This window comes from Periplaneta americana, chromosome 11 (assembly GCF_040183065.1).
Source record: "Periplaneta americana isolate PAMFEO1 chromosome 11, P.americana_PAMFEO1_priV1, whole genome shotgun sequence".
NCBI lineage: Eukaryota > Metazoa > Arthropoda > Insecta > Blattodea > Blattidae > Periplaneta > Periplaneta americana.
Genome location: NC_091127.1, coordinates 36,505,209 through 36,526,175, shown reverse-complemented (window position 1 = coordinate 36,526,175; position 20,967 = coordinate 36,505,209). Strand labels below are relative to the sequence as shown.

The 20,967-nt window shown below is 35.0% G+C and overlaps 1 protein-coding gene across 3 annotated transcripts in view; it reads left to right on the top strand.

The window, feature by feature from the left end:
• Positions 1–16,142, top strand: part of LOC138708928 (ankyrin repeat domain-containing protein 1-like) — a 91,719-nt gene extending 75,577 nt beyond the window's left edge. For 2 of the 3 annotated variants that reach the window (XM_069839295.1, XM_069839293.1), the window contains one exon: positions 2,974–5,181. In XM_069839295.1, the coding sequence (XP_069695396.1) occupies positions 2,974–3,075 (102 nt within the window). In that variant the 3' untranslated portion in view covers positions 3,076–5,181. Of the gene's footprint in view, positions 1–2,973; positions 5,182–15,277 lie in introns of those variants that run through there. The other variant, XM_069839297.1, reaches the window with a different exon arrangement.
• Positions 16,143–20,967: the final 4,825 nt, after the last annotated feature.

Genomic DNA, 20,967 nt, shown 5'->3' with positions numbered 1-20,967 from the left:
TCCTTACTATTATTCATTACATATTTAACCAGAACTTTCTAACATATAAATATTTTAATATGTTCTCTTAAACTCGTGAAATAAATATTGTTATGAAGTTGTTATAAGAGGTTGAATTTCCAAAATTTTATAACTATACAGCTATACAAATTTTCATATTGAAATTTAGGGATATTTGTGTAATAACACCTTAAAGAAAAGGCAGCGTCTATCTCCTTAATAGGTTTTGGTAAATTATTTCTCAACAATAATCAAATTCAACATTTTCGAGATCGTATATATAACCGCCTTGAGAGGACTTAATAGGGATATCCTGAACTAACACCAACAGATAGCGCACGTGTACTTTGAGGGATGCGCTTTGCGCGTGCATTTGTTTTTGGTATATAAACATTGAGGATATACGTAATGTATTGGTATATTAAACACTCTTAAAAACAACTCAAAATGTCAAATTTTTGTTATATTCCTACATGTAAAAACCAGGGAAAGATTTTTGTCTTCATTTAGATCCCGAAATATTCTGAATATATGTTTTAAACCTTAAAAAATAACGAATTAAATTCCGCCTCGAAAGTGCTAGCTATTAAACAAAAGTAACTACTTCAAGTAATGAATTGCTGGCTATAGTTTCATTTTGGAGAAGAGAAAAGAAAAAGCAATAAAAACAATGCAACCTAGACAGCGAGCTACGTTGGCTTAGATTACATGCAGTAGTTGTAGGAGTCTCCGAAGTTTACGCCTGCAGTAAACTCTCTATAAACTGTGATGTTCATTGTCCAGGACGATCCATAAATCCATTTCGTGAATAATGTTTTTAATGTACTGTAGACTAATTATTAAAACTATGTTTTAACTTCAAATTTTCAAAATCATCCTACATAGTATTCAAAACTGCATGTCCTTAACCTACAAAATACACGAATAATCGTGATACTACTGCGATAATATTACATCACCCTATCCAACATTGTACTTCATCTTACTGCAACATAGAAAAAAAATAGGAGGAATTCAATCTCGATAGTCCCTTCCCTATAAAAAAAACACATTGGTGGCTGCATATCTTGTTTTTAGAGTACGATACTTAAATACCAATGAATAAAGAGGGCAATATTCACCTACGACATAGTTCCTATTTTTTTTTATTCATGCATATCGTTCTCAAAGTTCTCGTTTAGGTTCATGAACATTCAATTTACTCGCATCTATATTCTGCATACTGCAGATTTCCCCACCCATCTCGGGGAATCGCTCAATATTATACAGGTTTAGGTTTATGCTATTATTTATTGTAAATGCAATTAAATTATGAGGTAAGAAAATACAGAATTATATTAAATTATAATAGGTTATATAAAATAAAAGTAAATATAATTTTGACACGTGCAGGAAACCAACAAGCGGGAAACGTAATCAATTATAGCATATGACATAATATAGCCCTACAACATATTGCGCCGCATGGAACGCTCCTGCCATCTAACGGTAACACTTCGCTTAAGATATCCCTATTTTCAAAACCTTTTTTGGAACTGTCTAATATAAATTGTTATAGATTCAGACTCATATGTCTTTTCTTACAATCAGATCTCTTCACCTAGTAATCAGAAGAAAATTGTAACTTAGAAATTACTTTTGAGTATTACAATGTGACGTAGAACTTGACATTTCCAGCTTTTCGGAACTACGCACATGTTCCACCATCAGGGCAGATAGGCATGATCAGACTGGTCGCGTAATCTGCTGAGTTCGTTTGTCTGACCACTCCAATTCATCCAACAGAGTAGAATACCCATCTGGTCTCATCTATTTGCCCTGATGATGGAACTTATGTGCGAAATTATAAAACGTTTTAAATGTTGAGTTGCAGTACACGGTAGAATACCCAAAAGTGTATTGTCACATTCACCATAAAAGCCTAAAACCACATGCCTTCCATTTTCCAAATTTGTGAGAAATACAAAAAAAAAAAACTTTTTTTAAACTAATACTACAGTGTACGTAACAATTCAACACTATATTGCACATTGTTATTACTACATAAGAGTTGTATGATTCAGTCCATGTAGCCATACTCAACAACATCCTGAATCACTTCGAGAATTCTCCTACGGCATTCTGGTGTCTTTCGATGGAAGATAAGTTTCAAGGGTTTTAGTGTTTCGTCACTTCCATCATCATCATCATAAACCACGTCATTATGAGTTCCTTCGGCCTCCTGCAGAAGAAGTGGCAGAGTACCTAACACATTTCCTATGAAATGGGCAGCACTATTCTTCAACTGCTGCTCTACAGCACAGAATGGAAAAACTTTCTCAGCATTGCAACCAAACTTTTTTACCGTATCACTGACACTTTCATGGTAACAACGGAGCATATCTTGACGATGAGCATCACGAGTTGATTTATCTGTCGATCCGAAGAGCAATCTCCCTAAATCCGTCCCTGGAGAACTATAGCGAGCTTGTTGGAAGTCGATAAAACACATTTCGTCTGGATTTTTTTTGACACTTGGTGAAGTATAGCGAAACATCAAGTTATTGACCCACATGTCTCCGTGAGTGATGACATTGTAAGGTTCATTGTTAGGATCTCCATATGAAATTGCAATCATTCGATCAGCAACACCTTCACTGAACCTTTGAAGTTTTACCAAGTACGGACTGCCTTCAGAGAAATGTTTCTTAGCTTCTTTAATAGTATCTTCAAATATATACTCTATGATTTCCCGGGCTAATTTGTCGACATAACATTTGGAATACACAGTTTCATTTAGACTTAGTCGAGCTTCGTTAAATATCTCAGGATCAAGTGTTTTCATAGCTAGAGATAAACCATGAAAACGGCCAAGTTTCCTCATTACCATAAACAGTTCAGGCACTCCTAATATTTTTAAGTGATTTAACACAACGAACCTCTTTGAAGTCATGTCTTCTAATATGATGACATCATTTCTTCCATCTGTTTCAGCTCTGTAGCAGGGAGGTGCAATCAGGAATGGTCGCTGTACATGTGACAACTTATCCATTTGAAATTTGTGAAATGCCGTCACAACCTCATTATAAAACATGACTTCATTTCTGAAGAAAATGTCACTATGGAATTGTTTACGTCTTATGAAATCCAGAGGAAAACATTTTATAAATAAATTGACAGATTTCTTCGGACCTTCAGCCTTGACTTTAAACACAGTTGAAATCAATAGAGAAGCAAAAATTCGAGTTATTTTTATCTTCACTATCTCATAGCCGAGCCCCTCTTCCTGTAACACAGTCTTGACAACATTTCGTAAGTACTCAGTTGGAAGTTCGTCGTAACACCCACCGTGGTCGAGCATTTTGACGTAACTAAACTCCCTTCGCATCGCTGATAATGTGTCGTGTGAATGTTTTCTGTATCTGTTTAATTTATGTAGAAATATTGAGGTTAACTAGTACATTATCTTATAGTAAATATTTTCGTTCTCGCCCCAGTTTTAATGGAAATTTTTCCTATTGCAACTTGTTTTGATGTGGGAAACCTCCGAGATTCCTCACGTATAACTTTAATTTAGATTTCCGTCAGACACTGTAAAGCTTTCGGTGGTCGAAAGGATTAAAGTGAGAGTAAATGACTGCAGTATTAAATGGGCATCTACATTGCTTAATGATTTGCAGTGAGTGTTTACGGAAAACTTTTTAATATAATAGGCTTCCTGGATTTTCATTTACAGGTAACATAAACTGCGTTGCATACAGCTACAAAATCGAAATAATATACACGGTGAGAACTTAATTTTCAATATCTTTCTTGGAAGTGTCTAATATGTTGTATTATTGTTCATTAGACTTAAACGTATATGCTTAAAATCCAGCCAATTTACCTAGAAACTAGATTAAAATTTTTATTTAGGAATTACTTTTGAGTATTCCAATGTGTCGTGGAACTTAACATTTCCACCGTTTCGAAACGACGCACAGGTTCTATCATTAGTGCAGATAGGCATGATCACACGGGTCGCGTAATCTGCGGAATTCGTTATTCTGGCTACTCCGAGCAATTCATCCAGCAGAGCAAGCTATCCATCTGGTCTCATCTATTTGACGGAACCTGTATGAAATTACAATTCCAGTACATGGCAGAACGCCCAAATTGTATGGTTAACTATTCACCATGAAGACCTTAAAATGCATTGAATTTATTGAATTTATTATTTAATACTTTAAACTTGAGCTACATTAGGCATGGCAGCCCGAAAGAACAGAAGCTCGTGCTCGAGCGCAGTTCAGATCAGTTATATTCATATCAAAACTTTTAAAAATTACCAAAGTATACCTTTTTTTCCTATTACTACAGTATACATAACAATTTAACACTATACTGCGCACTGTTCGCATTAGACAAGAGTTGTACCATTCAGTCCATGTAACCATACTCAACAACGTCCTGAACCAATTCGAGAATTCTTCTATGGCATTCCGGTGTCTTTCGATGAAAGGGAAGTTTTAAGGGTTTTAGTGTTTCGTCACTTCCATCACCATCATAAAACAGGTCATTATCAGTTCCTTCACCCTCCTGCAGAGCATGTGGTAAATTACATAACACATTGCCTACGAAATGGGCAGCACTCGTCTTCAACTGTTGCTCCACGGTACAGAACGGAAAAACTTTTTCAGCATCGCAACCAAAATCTTTCACTGTATCACTCACACTTTCATGGTAACAACGGAGCAGATCTTGCCGATGAGCATCACGAGTTGATTTGTCTGTCGATACGAAGAGCAATCTTCCTAAATCCGTCCCTGGAGAACTGTAGCGAGCTTGTTGGAAGTCGAAAAAACACATTTCGTCTGGATCTTTCTTGACTGTTGATGAGGGGTAATGAAACATGAAGTTATTGACCCACATGTCTCCGTGAGTAATGACATTGTAAGGTTCATTGTTGGGAGCTCCATATGAAATTGCGGCCATTCGATCAACAACACCTTCACTGAACCTTTGAAGTTTTACCACATACGGACTGTCTTCAGAGAAATGTTTCTTAGCTTCTTTAATAGTATCTTCAAATGCATACTCTATGATTTCGCGTGCTAATTTGTCCATATAATATTTGGTATACACAGTTTCTTTTAGACATAGTCGAACTTCTTTAAATCTCTCAGGATCAAGTGTTTTCATAGCTAGAGATAAACCATGAAAACGACCAAGTTTCCTCATTACTAGAAACAGTTCAGGTACTCCTAATATTCTCAAGCGATTTAACATAACGAACCCCTTTGAAGTCATGTCTTCTAATATGATGACATCATTTTCTCCATCTGTTTCAGCTCTGTAGCAGATGGGTGCAATTAGGAATGGCCGCTGTGCATGTGAGAACTTATCCATTTGAAATTTGTGAAATGCCGTGACAACCCTGTTATAGAACATGACTTCGTTTTTGAAGAAAATGTCACTATCCAATTGTTTATGTCTTCTGGAATCTAAAGGAAAACATTTTATAAATAAATTGACAGATTTCTTCGGACCTTCAGCCTTGAGTATAAACACAGATGAAACCCATAGTGAAGCAAGAATTCGAGTTATTTTTATCTTCGCTGTCTCAGAGTCGAGCCCCTCTTCCTGTAACACAGTCTTGACAACATTTCGTAAATACTCAGTTGGGAGTTCGTCGTAACACCCACCGTGGTCGAACATTTTGAAATAACTGAACTCAAGTCGTTGAAAGTGAAAACTCCTGTCGTGTGAATGTTATTTATATCTGCTTATTTTATGTGGAATCTTTAAGGTCAACTAGTACCGGTATATTATCAAGTACATATTTTCGTTCTCGCCGCATGTTTAATGGCAATTTTTCCGTTTGCAACTTATTTTGATCTAAAAAACTTGGGACAGTTCTTACGTTGAAATTGAATTATATCTCTGCAGATTCTGTAAAGCTTTTGTTGGACGAAAGGATTAAGGTGAGAGAAAAATGCTTGCAGTTTAGAATGGGCATCTACATGATTTGCAATTAGTGTGTACGGAAAACTTTTTTAATATGATAGAATTCCTGGATTGTTATTTACAGTTAACATAAACTGACTTGCATATGCATAATAAAAATAATATTCAGAGTGTTTATAACAGGCCTGCTAACCCGTAATTAGCGGAAATATGACGTCAGGCTCACTCCACTTCTTTTGGGGATGATCGACTTCTGCGTAGAGTTGTTTACATTCTTTGCCCGTGCAAGGTCCATCAGTGACGGCATTGTAATTTTCAATAAGGATTGTAATAAATTCATTGTATTAATATTGCGTTAAGTCGTTTCAATGTTTACAATTATGCTAACTTTTCCGTCGGTAGTTTCTTTGAGATTTCTTTGCACCTGGCTTGCTTTAGATTTTCGAAAACTTTCCTCCTATCATCACCTACGGAATAAATGTATAGCATTTAAGTAATGAAACTTGAAAATCACTATTCATTTCAATTCAAAATAGACACAACGAGTGACGTCCTTAATTTAACAGTATATAAATAAATAATGAATATACAGTTCGTAATAATGAACTTACCCGAAAGTTTGTGCATTCCATAATTCTTAATATGGGCTTTGTTGAAATGTGGTTTAATATTGAAATGACGAATAGAAATAAATTGGATGGGACACAGTAAATAAGCAATTCTTTCGTCTTCAAGAACAAAATAATCATATTCCCATTTCCTTTGGAAGTAGTATTTCTTCACGTGTTTAGATTTTGATATGTTCCAGTTCTCTTTAAACTGCAGTACGTTTATTATTTATTTATTTATTTATTTATTTATTTATTTATTTATTTATTTATTTATTTATTTATTTATTATTTTTATTTATTTATACACAGTATTTATTTTGCTGGAATGTGTTGAATGACAGCACTGACATCCTATAATATAGCTATCACTCACTTATCAACGTACAATTTATATATTGTCCTATTACTAGTCAAACCTGTTAAGACCAGTAATGCAAGTTTTGTAAAAACAGGAATTAAAACTTTATTAATGTACGAAAAATCATAATAAATTCTTCAAATAAAGTATTTTTTTGTTGTCTGCATGCAACATTTCGGACTTATTCGATTTTAGTAGAATACAGAGCACGGAAAGACAACTCGGAGACTGTATTTAACTTATTTTACACAAAAAGTGGACTTGATCGGCTTTACTTGTAATAGGACGATATATACATAGTTAGACCTTATTATATTATATGCACACATACAATTAAAAATTTATTCTACACGCCTTTTAACTTATTTATTTCCCTCATTCATTTTTCTCTTACTTTATAAAGGTAAGTTCCTAAGGATTTCATTATCTGTTCATTTGTAATTCTTGATAGCGTATTATATACCTGCCGCCGCGAGAATGAATTGATGCAGCCGAGCGTAATTAGAACGCTATGACTGCACTGGTAGAAAAGGTGGGTGGAGTAGAGTGTGTAGTAAGGCAGTCGCTCTGAGGAGTTACAGTTCTGCAGGTCTGGTTTATAAACTCTACCGACAAACTGTAATAGGTTGTTCAGGGAAGTTTGCCGAGTGTTTTGATATCAGGAACCTATGGTCGCTGTTGGCTCATTACCGAGTAATTGCATTTCGTTCGTTTTGTTACGTCAGCTACCATTGTATCTGTTTATACGGAATGTGTGTAGTGTTTGCTAACGAAACGTAGCCTATACTTCATTCGAAGTCTTTTTGACCAGGAAGTAGGGAAAAAGAGGGATAAGTAAGTGGGTAATGCCATTGTACAGTACCTGTAATCATTCCCCTTGATCTCTAATAGGCCTTCTTAGGTTTTGTTTCCTGCAGAGATAGCGTATGGTTCCGCGGTATGCAATGGAAGAGCGACGCGATGACTCTGTGAAGAACTGTTCCCGAAGCGACGGCAACTTCACCACAACACATTCGCTCGAGCACTAGATATGACACATGGACTTTTTCTTCTGGGGTCATGTGAAGAGCTTCTTTCTATGAACTTCTTAAATGTATGAGACTTGCCATAAGAAATTTTGTCCTGGTCTTAAACCTTTTGACTAACTCTGCTCTCCATTGTACTTTTTAATAGTGAAAAATATTAATTATGCTCCAATCATGTACCCAATATTAGTTGAAAGATAAGAAAAAGTACATTTTACGTCACGTAACGGATAGATGTACGATTATTTCTAGTCTGATTAGAAATACAGGGTGAGCATAAACACTCCCGACAAACTTTCAGAGGTTGTTCACGGATGTTTGCCGAGTATTTTAATATCAGGAATCCAGAGTCTCCGGTGGTTCATTACCGAGTAATTTGATGTTGATCTCTTCGACGTGACAGATGGCGTTTCATACAAATAAATTAACCAACGAAAGTACTCATTTCGTTCTGACTACTGAAAATAATTTATAAAAGAGCAAATATACCATGAATTACAGTTAAAAACAAATTACGTGAATTAATGTAACAGTACCGTTTGTCGACATTTTGAACAGCTGCTTTAAAGAAACAATGCCTTTATGTGACTCTTTATTAAACTAAATATGTACAATGCAAATTAAGCTTTCAGGAATAACTCCCTGTAAAGTTAATTTGAATAATTTCGAGGGAAAAATTGTTCCGGGCCGGGTATCGAACCCGGGACCTTTGGTTAAACGTACCAAAGCTCTCCCACTGAGCTATCCGGGAATATGTACAAATTTCTTTACAATATTTCAGTCTATACTTCTCATATTGGGTGAATATATTAGTTTTACACTTTACTATACATATCTGTAATTGGACTAACGTTGTACCTTTTATATAAAGCATTTTCAAGTCAAGTCATATCTAGTACATTTTATTTAATTGCCATTATTTTAATTATCTCACTGAACTAATTTTAATAATGTTATTTGTGGTATTTATTTTGTTGCATTTTGGTCAATTGAGTAATGTAGACTATTATATTGATTGTATTTTCATCTCATTGCCATTTTCTATCATTCATTCTCATCATCATTTGTTGTTTTGTTTCGTTTTGTACCTGTGCTAAACTGTAATTGGCCTTGTGCTGTTGTTTCGCACATTAATATTCTAAATAAATAAATAAATAAATAAATAAATAAATAAGTAAATAAATTATTATTATTATTATTATTATTATTATTATTATTATTATTATTATTATTATTATTATTATTATTATAGTACATAACATTGTGTGATTTTATCCTCTTTTGGTGATATCTAGTATTAGTTGGTAACACTGAAGAGACGGCCAAATTAGCCTTTTAGGAACTACTCTTACGTGATCCTCAGTATACACTTGTCGAGCAACCCTTAACTGTAGCGATGCCAGATTTCCCTGGAGGTTCCGTCACACAATAAATGGGTGGTTCTGAAATTAAGTGGAAATTCAGGTCTGAATTGAAAAAAACACTTGATACTTCTGTAAACTAATTATAAATCCATTTCTTTATTTTAAAACTCTGTTGAAATCAAGACAGAAATAATTTCTTCAAAAAACAAAATTTTAATTTTTTGATAGGCATGGAGGTGACAGCACTACCATGGAGGTCACATGCTTTAACAAGGAGGTGATCGGTGCCTTCTCCTACTATTCTATTTGCCGTCCTCTTCAATATTCCACCAATGCCATCAGGAGCCCCTTTCCCATGACCACTCTCAGTGTAATTCAAAGCAATTCCTTTCTTGCAAAATCTTCTAAGATATTTAAGTATGATATAAAGCATTTTATTGCTTCTATATTGAGTGGTGAGGTTATCGCTCAGGAAATTTATTGCATCGATTGCACTGTCAGATTTGAGCATAATTGTTAAGAACTAGCAGGTCTGACCTTCATTTGATCTTTCACTTGTATTTTATTAATGAGAGATGTCCTTTCTGGCCTATCTTTATTAGCCCCTTCAGTTGGACTCACATCTGTCAAAGATTTGAACTTATCTTTTAATGTTCGTGGCATTTTATCTGCGAAATACAAAAAGAAATAAAGAGAGACACAATTCACTACAATCTCCTGCCTCAATTCCTGTTACTTCACTTAAATAAGAACAATAACAATAGTCACATCTAATTGTGTTTATTTGATTGGATTTAGTCAAGTGTAGTGATATAGATAGAGAATTACTGAATAAAATATCCTCAACACTAGTTAAAATACAAGTATCTTCTTTATATTTTCTTGCAAAATATTGTAGTACCTACCTTAATATTATTTTGTATCTATGATGAAAAACCCATGAGATTGCAAAAATAGAAGAAATTTCGTAGTCAGGAATTGATAGTTGTAGCTGAAACTGTTCAAACATTAATTTACAGCTTCCACCAAAAGTTTAAGGACAACCTTTCAAAAGAGATGTTTCACTCCTGACTTTATACTTCTATGAAACTTCCTGATCTTTATACAGGGAACAAATTCCTGTGAAAAATGAAATTTTACTTTCAACCCAGTCTCTCTGCCTTTCAAACTGTGGATTATATTACACTTTTTCTATTATGAAAACTTATTGACAAATTACACTTTTTGTAGGAATGAGTGTACTTAGATCAATGAATTTTGAGATAGAGTTAGATATTATCTGAAATTATTCTTCCACATTACAGTAATCTTCCGCGTTACTTCATGTCCATACTCGCTGAATTTCGACCCACTTTCACTTTTCTTCAAGGAATAAATCTAACCTTTCCACACTTGTAACAAACTCCACAACTGTTTACTAAAAATAACGGGAATAAGCTGATTGACAAGTTTTTACTAACTTCCAATGTTATGATCAGAGACCAGAACTTTGGCAGAATAACTTTTTAAATGTGTTAAATCTATCTTCATTTTGAAAGTAAATCTGTACGATTTATACTGTACCTTTGTGATTGAAACGTAACAGTTTTATGTTGCCCTTATCTGCCTTTTTTAATATAAATGCCTAATTTACAAAATAAATGCTTTTTTTGCCTTTATTTGATTATTTATCTATTATTTATTTATGTATTATTAAAATTGCCTACAGGTATTATCGCCGCGGCCTCATGCTTAACATGTCGGCATCATACAATAACGTGCGATGTTCTTTTAAAACATAATTTTTCCGACCGATTGTTGCTCTGTAGGTTTCACTCTAAGCGTCACGTTGTCACGTCTACTTCCTCGATAAGCATAAGCAATAGTTTTTTATATTGTTAAATGGCTATTATTATTATTATTTCATATACGAGTACGTTGACATTCTTAACTCTCAAGAACAACTCTTTAATAATAATTTTTAATCACATACCTTAATGTTCGTCCTCAGCATAACACATTGCAACCACGTGGACTAAAACCGAGATAAGTGTCATTTAATAATGGAAGCAGCTTATTGGTTGTAATATTGAAATTGAGGCGAGTGATTGGAGCGGCGACATAAGAAATTGAAAACAATAATAAAATTAAATTTCAAAGACCTGCCGAATGTTATGCACGAGGCCGCTCAAAGACCTGCCGAATGTTAACCATGAGAAAGCGGCGATAATATTTTAATTTATTTCTATATCCACTACAAAGAAAGTGACTTCACTGAATGTATATTATTGTCTTTCAGTCAGTTCAACAATGAGTGCGGGTCTAACGTTATTTTTAACGGTTATTTTTCTTTCAGTTTTCATTGCGACGTTGTTGTAGTTAGCTAAATATTTCATATCGCAATATATCAGTACAACCAAACACAAAAATGCACTTTCCAAGGCTACTGGGTAGAAGATTTCTTTGCTTCCAACATAATTGCAACATAGTCGAAAATCTCAATTTGCATTCGACTTATGTGAAGCTTTTCTTGCCGCCGAAATCCCTTTGTGGAAAGTGCAAGGTTGTGGGTCTAGTGCAAGGTTTTTGTAATTGCCTTTTATTGCGTATTTTAGCTATTTATAATGCCTTTTTGCATGCCTATTTTAGCTATTTATAATCATTATAATCATATCATACATCAAGAGAAAAGTACGACAACAGACTGATCAAAACTGGAATACTAGATGGACGACAAGCACAACCTGATCACTAACAAGAGACACCTACTTCCCAACAATCCACGACCGACTCAAAAGCCATCACTTCAAACCTACTTTCGTGACAACGCAGTTTCTTTCTGGACATGGGAAATTTGGTACTTACTTCGACAGATTCAACATTCCAGCAGACATCGACTCTACTTGCTCCTGCCGCGAAGACCTTCACAGTGTGAAACACCTTCTATTTGGTTGTCCTATTATTGAAGCAAAGAGATTTCACATAAAGGCACATCTTCTGGACTGCAACACCGAATACAGGACTCCACTATGTGAAGTAATAAAAAAACTCTGTTGCTACAGACAATTTATAGACTTGCTAAACTTCATCTTTAAAATACTTTAGATACATATTTCACCTTTATCTGTATCAAAATAAATAGTATAGATAAGTAGTCTACCCATAACAAAAAACTAAAACCCTAGCATACCGCTTGATGTATTAGGGTTCTTCTCCGCGGATATTTAATAATAATAATAATGATAATAATAATAATAATAATAATAATAATAATAATAATAGCTATTTATAATACCTTTTTGCCTGTCTATTTTAATGATTCATAATGCCATGTAAATGACATTGACGGTCCCTGACCAATTTGCCGCGAATTTCAAACTCGAGAGAATTTTAGAAACTGACAATTGTTCCTAAATAAAAGGAAAAAAAAAATGGATTACAATGCGTGAACGAGCTGTCACAAATTTTTAAAATGAAAAATGATAATTGCACAAGAAACATTTCGGGTATGTCTAACGCCCTCCCGAAATTCAATGATATAAGTACACTCATTCTGGAGTAATTAATTTCTTCCTACAAAAAAAAAAAAAAATGTAATTTGTCAATAAGTTTTCATAACAGAAAAATTGTTATATAATCAATTGTTTGAAAGGTACAGAGATTGGATTTAAAGTAAAAATTTCATTTTCCACAGGCATTTCTTCCCTGTATAAAGATCAAGGGGGTTTCGCATTAGTATAAAGTCAGGAGTGAAACATCTCTTTTGAAGATGTGTCCTTAAACTTTTGGTAGAAGCTGTACACGTATTAAAGTAGGCATTCCAGTCCTGAAAATAATTTCACTGGATTCGGAAGAATGAAGAAAGGTGGAATAGCAAACACTAATTTTGTTTTGGTTTCTCTAATCAGTCTAATTCATTCACGCTACGAGTCCATTGACTCTAGATGGAAATTTGGAAACTTCACTTGCACTTGCACTTGGTTTTCTAAGTGTTTCTTGAAAAAATACCTTTATTATCTGAAGAGCTGTATTCAGTGGTAGTTACAGAAATATTGACGAAGAAGGAAAAAAGTGCAAAATATTAAAACAATATGAAATTCTTTATGAAATATGGAAATTATACCAAAAATATTACGTATTATGAAGATATTTCTCGTTAATTTCAAACTACATACCATGAATTGTGCAAATCTTTGTTCCCATTCTTAAATAAAGAGTGTAAAAAGTTACGTCTCTGTTAATATATTCTGAGAATTATTTTTTAACCAAATACAACACTGTGAAGATAGAATGTTTGAGAGCATTTAATAACATTATTTTTCAGAACCTTTCTTGGAACTCCAAAATATGCATCTAGTATTACTGTACATTCACATTTATACTTATTGCATATTATCTGAAATTTCTTTACCGCTGAGTGAATGCACTGTTGTTTGTTGCCATCTGTGTATAAGCGCTGCAGGGATTGTGCGGAGCAAGAGGGAGGGCATGTACTGTACATTCCACATCAAAGCGTTATTAACACGACTGTTTTATTAGCACACATAATTATATGCTGCCCTACACTTGGTACCGCTACACCAGAATTAAGATACTGAGTCACAATGATTCATTTCGAGCAGTTGTCTTCGCTGCCTCCGGTATTCATTTAATCATTTGTCAGACAAGTAATAGTGAGCCTGTGTGTATTTTGCCACAATTCTTTCATCTAGCAATAAAAAGTAGTGTTTTCCTATTCTAAACTTGTGAAAATTATAATTGAGGGGTTGGTGCAAGAAAGGCACTTCTCTCAAATGCAAGTTTTGAGAAAATTGATGTTGAAAATTCAAACCGTAATAATGTTACCTATGCACGCCTTTACATTTTGGGTACTCCTGACCTCTATGAACACAGTATTGAACTACAACTTGGTGATCATATGCATAACAGATCTGTGAACACAATAAAGCGTTTTACTCAAAAAGGGCACATCCTGTAAAATGCCCTTCTTGCACCCAGTCCCTCAATTACATGAAAGAGTTTATTTGCTACAGTAGTATATGTTATACTTCCACACTACATTCTGGGAAGTTCACACTATACAGATTTTTCTTTACAGAATGCAATCCATGTAACCATACTCAACAACATCCTCAATCACTTCTAGAATTCTTCTACGGCATTCCGGTGTCTTTAGATGGTAAGCAAGTAGGAAGGGTTTTAATAATTCGTCACTTCCGTCACCATCGAAAGACAGGTCATTATCAGTTCCTTCTCCCTCCTGCAAAGCATGTGGTAAATTAGTTAACACATTTCCTACAAAATGAGCAGCACTCTTCTTCAATTCCTGCTCCACAGCACAGAACGGAAAAACTTTCTCAGGATCGCAACCAAACTCTCTCACTGTATCACTCACACTATCATGGTAACAACGGAGCAGATCTTCGCGATGAGCATCCCGAGTTGATTTGTCTGTCGATACGAAGAGCAATCTTCCCAAATCCGTTCCTGGAGAACTGTAGCGAGCTTGTTGGAAGTCGATAAAACACATTTCATCTGGACTTTTATTGATAGCTGTTGATGGAGAATAATGAAACATGAAGTTACTGACCCACATGTCTCCGTGAGTGATGACATTATAAGGTTCATTGTTGGGATCTCCATATGAAATTGCAACCATTCGATCAGCAACACCTTTACTGAACTTTTGAAGTTTTACCAAATGCGGACTGTCTTCAGAGAAATGTTTCTCAGCTTCTTTAATAGCATCTTCAAATGCATATTCTATGACATCGCGTGCTATTTTGTCCATATAATATTTGCAATACACAGTCTCATTTAGGCATTGTCGCGCTTCGTGAAATCCCTCAGGATCAAGTGTTTTCATAGCTAGAGATAAACCATGAAAACGACCAAGTTTCCTCATGACCAGAAATAGTTCTGGCACTCCTAATACTCTCAAACGATTTAACACAACGAAGCCTTTTGAAGTCATGTCTTCTAATATGATGACATCATTTTCTCCATCTGTTTCAGCTCTGTAGCAGTGAGGTGCAATTAGGAATGGCCGCTGTACATGCGGTAGCGTTTCCATTTCAAATTTGTGAAATACTGTGACAACCCTGTTATAGAACATGACTTCGTTTCCGAAGAACATATCACTATCCATTTGTTTTCGTCTCGTCATATCTAAAGGAAGACATTTTATGAATAAGTGGAAGGATTTCTTCTGATCTTCAGCCTTGACTTTAAATACAGATGAAATCCATAGAGAAGCAAGAATTGGAGTTGCTGTTATTTTCACTAACTTAGAGTCGAGCCCTTCGTTTTGTAACACAGATTTGACTACATTTCGTAAGTACTCAGTTGGAAGTTCGTCGTAACACCTATCGTCGTCGAGCATTCTGGCGTGACTACGTATGGTTGATAATGAGACTTCTTAGAGGTCACTCGTTATCTCGTAAAAGTAAATGTAATAGATAGACGATATAGTAAGAACTTTATGGTGGGGGAGAGTGAGCTGGCTTGCTACGAATAGGAGTGTAGCGATTCAGTTCACATTTTTCTTCCCTTGACGCGTAGATAAGTTTGACGAGTTACCGAATGACCAGGGCCTGGTTTTATATTAGCGACAATTGCGAAATTTACGAAGGGATGCAGTAAGAATTATATGCACGACTTACTACAAATGTGACTGATTTATGACTGCAATTTTGTCTGGAATTTTCCCGGAAATTGAGTTCCTGCGAAAAACTTCATTTTTACGATAAAAACGAAAAAGTGACATTTTTGTTAAAATCTACTTTTAAGAAATATATTCGTTTTGAAGATGTTGGCTGCAAAGAAATGAGAAATCATTTCGAAAGGTACACTGGCTCGCAAAACTTTAGTCCTATGAAATAATGTGGAAGTGAATTTTGTGGGATATTACGTTGGCAATATGTCTACATACCCCACTCCACATGTCGTCCTGGGAAGGGAGATATTTGAACTCTGAGTTTACCTTGCTAACAGCGTATTCCGAATCTCACCGGTCCGGTGGCATCAATGACGTCACGTTGCAACAAAAATAAGGAACAAAACTGCTGGAAGAATCGATGCTGTCATGGCGACTGTGTAAGTGGTTATCTGTGCTACGCTAACAAAATTTTGCGAAATTTCCGTACTGCCATCTCGTTCAAATAAAAGAGATCATAAACAACTTATTTCTTGATCCGGTAGTAATAACTGGTCCGTTGATATGTTCGCTCATAAGCCATTAACATATTGTTTTTACGTTGTGCTCATTACAAACAATACAGCAGAACTAAAGCAGAACACACCGCCATGACACAACAGTGCACGATGTCATTCGTCTGCTAATTCCCGCCCTATACAAGAACCAATCAGATTCACTGATGGCGGCTGATGGAGACTGCCACCACCTCTGCAAGTTGATGGCACCGGTGTGACACCGGTGGAGTATCGATGACGTCATCGGTGGAATTCGGAACACCGTGATGCCATCGGATTGCTCACCGGTGAGATTCGGAATACGCTCTAATCGAACCAAAGACAACTTTTTAGAGCAATAGCGGTATATCTAACAGAAAGAAATAAAACATTGAGTCTATTTTGTACCGAAATGTTTAAAACTTGTTGTTCATTTCTCTTGAGTATTATATAATATTCCAGGAAAAATTTTCGTCTTCCCTGCACGTATAAATATCATGTTGAATCATAAACATAGAATAGATCACATCGCGTTTTGACAAGAATATTATGAATATCCATGGGAAAATGTAATATTTTCAGATTAAAAGTTTTTCTCAAACACCAATCATGGGGCTATTCAGGTATTTCGTCCTATTGGGTCCACAAGGTTCCAGCCAGAATATGTAACATCAACACATCGCAGTGGACATATTTCTGTCGCTGTTTGGGGATGGATTTCCAGGCTATGAGGAGGAACTCTGTGTAAAATTGAAGAGAATTTGACTTTCCAGCAATATATCCACATACTGGAAAATACAGTACGTTACCTAACATGCGCATTTTGCAACCTGATATAATTATATTTTTTCAACAGGATAATTCCTCCATCTACACATCTTTATTGTATCAGATATGTTTCCAATATTGTTTGGTGTTGAAAGCACAGACATTTGCCCATTTTTTAGTTCGTTACATCCACATTTTCGTTCCATTACTATATGAGAGTAATATGCAAACCTGTTTTAGTGTGTGAAAAATATAAATTAAACTGCTGTATCCTACGGAATATAATTGACAATCAAGTTTTAATTTATACACATACCCATAAAAATTTGTATTAATAAAATTGTTTATCCGATTTTTTAGAATATTAATCTATTGATTCTTAGTGCCACCTTTAATCAATGTAATTTTATTAACGTAGTATTATTACCATGACAACAGCCAAAGAAAAATAAACTATAGGCGCATTATCACGCAAAGAACCGTGGCGTGAAGAGGAGTTACAAAATGCCGAGTTTATTAAATATATATATATATATATATATATATATATATATATATATATATATCACTAGACCACTAGGTAAACATATTCTCTTTAAGGCCCGATTGTATAAACCATTTAATCTTAGATCAGAGGTTAAATTGATCCTTGTTTCAGCTGAACTTGGAATGTTGTGTTGTATAAAGTCTAATCTGAGATTAATTTGTCTCAAACTAAAGTCAACTTTGACTGAAGAAATTTCTCCGATTAAGTTAGATGATCCAAGTTCAGTTATTTCTTTTCTGTTTGAAATATACGAGTGACAGATTGTGCAAATAAAATATCCATTATTATTAATATTAATAGATATGTTAGGTACATTTATATACATTTCTTTCAATTTCTTGCCTTAATACACAAACATTCTTATATTTTACAAGGCTCTATCGTGTTCAGCAGTATCAAATAACATAACCTATAAGTATATTATGTTTATAACAACCATTAATTATTAATGGATATGATAGGTACATTCATAAATGTTCAATTAACTGTTTTATAAAGCTTTATTATGTTTAGCAGCATCAAACACCATAATATGATAACAACTTGGAGAACAGTCAACCTTCTTATTGTCCGCCATTATTTACATTGCACAAAAAAACCAGTGTCTCCAACAGAGTGTAATACGGAAAGTCCCCAAAAAGTAGTTGTAAAGTCGCTAGATTTCTCATTATCAACAAAGAAAGATTAAATTTTGTCACTATGGGGTGCTAAATCCCTATTTAAGCAATATAAAAGTTAAAAGAAATTGTTGTTGAAAAAGAGTTAAAGTCGCTAGATTGGCAACACTAAACAAACCTGTATAACGTAGTCCGCGCATCACGTATTTCACCTGTTTATGCGATGTTGCCAAATCCTTTTCACGTGAACTTAGATTGCATTTGAACCAAGGTAATTTGATCGCAGAAAAGTTTTATACAATAGAAGAAGTGTCTGAACTCGGTTTACTTTTCGATCTTCGATCAAAGTTGATCTTTAGTCAGGGGGTTTTATACAATGGAGCCTAAGTTTGCTAAGTAGCTTGGTTCAACCTTTCTGTTGTGAGGAGGGGTGGTATGTTACCTGCGGGGAGACTACCTGCCGCCCAAGAGGCATATCAAGCCCTCTTGGTGCCAACTACGCTACTGTCCTAGAGTGAGTACAAATACCAACTTAAGAACGAGAAAAACTGTACAGTATATCGGACAAAAGTTTTGCGAGCCAGTGTACATTAACCCGAAATTCTATTATTCTCTTTTATGATCTATAGGACCATCGATAACTGGGTTGTCCTGATCCTTGGAACATTCCGTTTATTTAGAAATACTTTACATTAGTTTTGAAGTTATTATTAGCTGCAGGAGTAATTGAAGGCATGACCGCATGAACTTCTACAGGGACATCATTTTATTTTTACTTCAATTTTTATTGTACCTGAGTTTTTGAATGTACTTCACTCCCACCCCTTCTACTAGTAAACTTCCAACACAACCAAGGCCGCGTAGATGCAGTCAAGCAGTACTGAGTATAGTACGTTCCAGAAATATGTTCGCGTTTTCTAGTGACGAAACAACTTTCAATATTGAATCATATTTTCGCACAGGTGCTGTCGTCCGTTTGCCTACGTCGCATCCCGATTTTTCCCACCTGCTTCTGCTCACGCCGCTGAAAAGGCTAGTGGCTTGGCTGTCTTAGTCTTTTCTGAAAACATTAATTTCTGTTAGGAATTGGACGTCTACGTAATATTATGCAACTGTTTAAAATAACTTAAATAAAATGGCCTCGTTAAATAATTAATTGTCAAGTGATTTCCCCCTTTTCTACGATCCTCCGACATAACTACTTGGACGGACAGTAGATAGCATGTCTGAGTAATTTTATTTTTTCGGATCGGACAGAAGTGAAGTTTGAATTTACAGTACGTAAGGTACGTTTTTATAGAGTAGGTACAGAATTATTTCAACATGAGTTATCAGTACGAAGGACGAAACTGGTAATTGGAATTAGGTACAATAGTCTATAGTGCGATAATATGCACAAAAGGACTGAACCCTGTATCGAAATGAACGGTCACCATTTTCAAAAATGTGTTTAAATATCCATATTATGATTATTTTTCAATTTAACTTCATTCTCTATATTGTACGCTCATGTGCTGTAGACAGTATAATATACGCTGCAGAATGAATACGTTCGCATGGATAACTCAGTTCGTGAGTAAAAACACTTATTGTTAATACTGTACTGTATCTTGATTACACAAAAACTTAATGAAAATTATCAAACTCGAAATTGCGACTTTTCCTAGTTTACGTAAATGAATTAACTACTTTTCTTCCCTCCTATACCTAGTAAAGTGATTTGTTTTTATTTTACGCAGTATCATCGAACTCCAGTCGTGGGAAGGGGTAGCAAAAGGTATAGCCAGGTTAATATTAAAAATGTTAGTAAAAATAAAATGATGTCCCTGTACTATTCTCTTCTGAAAATCAGCCTTACTTGGTTATATATTTAAAAAAGTGGAGTGTAAAACAAAGTTGTACACAAAACAATCTGTCTCTCATTTACTTTCATCAAACATCAACATATAGCGAGTGACAATATTTTGCTCTGTCGCGCAGCCCCTAGTATGTCGCGAAATTTTGTAATTGAAAAATGAATTTTATGTCATCCAGAAAGTGTCTTTACAAACACTTTTTCATTTATTTTGAGACAGACTTTACCAATGAAACTTGAAAATCAGCAACAATAATCAGTTTAATTCTTCTGCCTGACGATAATTCGAATGAAAGTGAACACCTGCAACAATGATTTGTAATTCGTTTATTCTTCCTACTTAAAGTCCCGTCGCTCTTATTTCCGGCAGCCAATCACGTTGCAGGTCGGCTACATTTAAACGTGTGCGTCTTGTCATTCGCTATTGATGATGTAATGAATTTCCTGTGGCTCGATAAATACTTAATATAATCGCCCGCCATTTTGGCTCTTTCGTTGGTTTTCGCAGAAATCACACGAGGACGTTATTTTCCGCTCAATTATTTGCTCAATTACAGTGCGTTTGATTTATTATCATAGGAGCTACAACATGATAATGTTTAACGGTGAAGCAAATAGATTCCTGATCTGGTAGCTCGGCAACGAAAGAACAAAAATGGCGAACGATACTACCTACCTAGACTTTATAGAGCCTTCACTTCCTAAGACGTAAGCAAAGGGGAGGAGT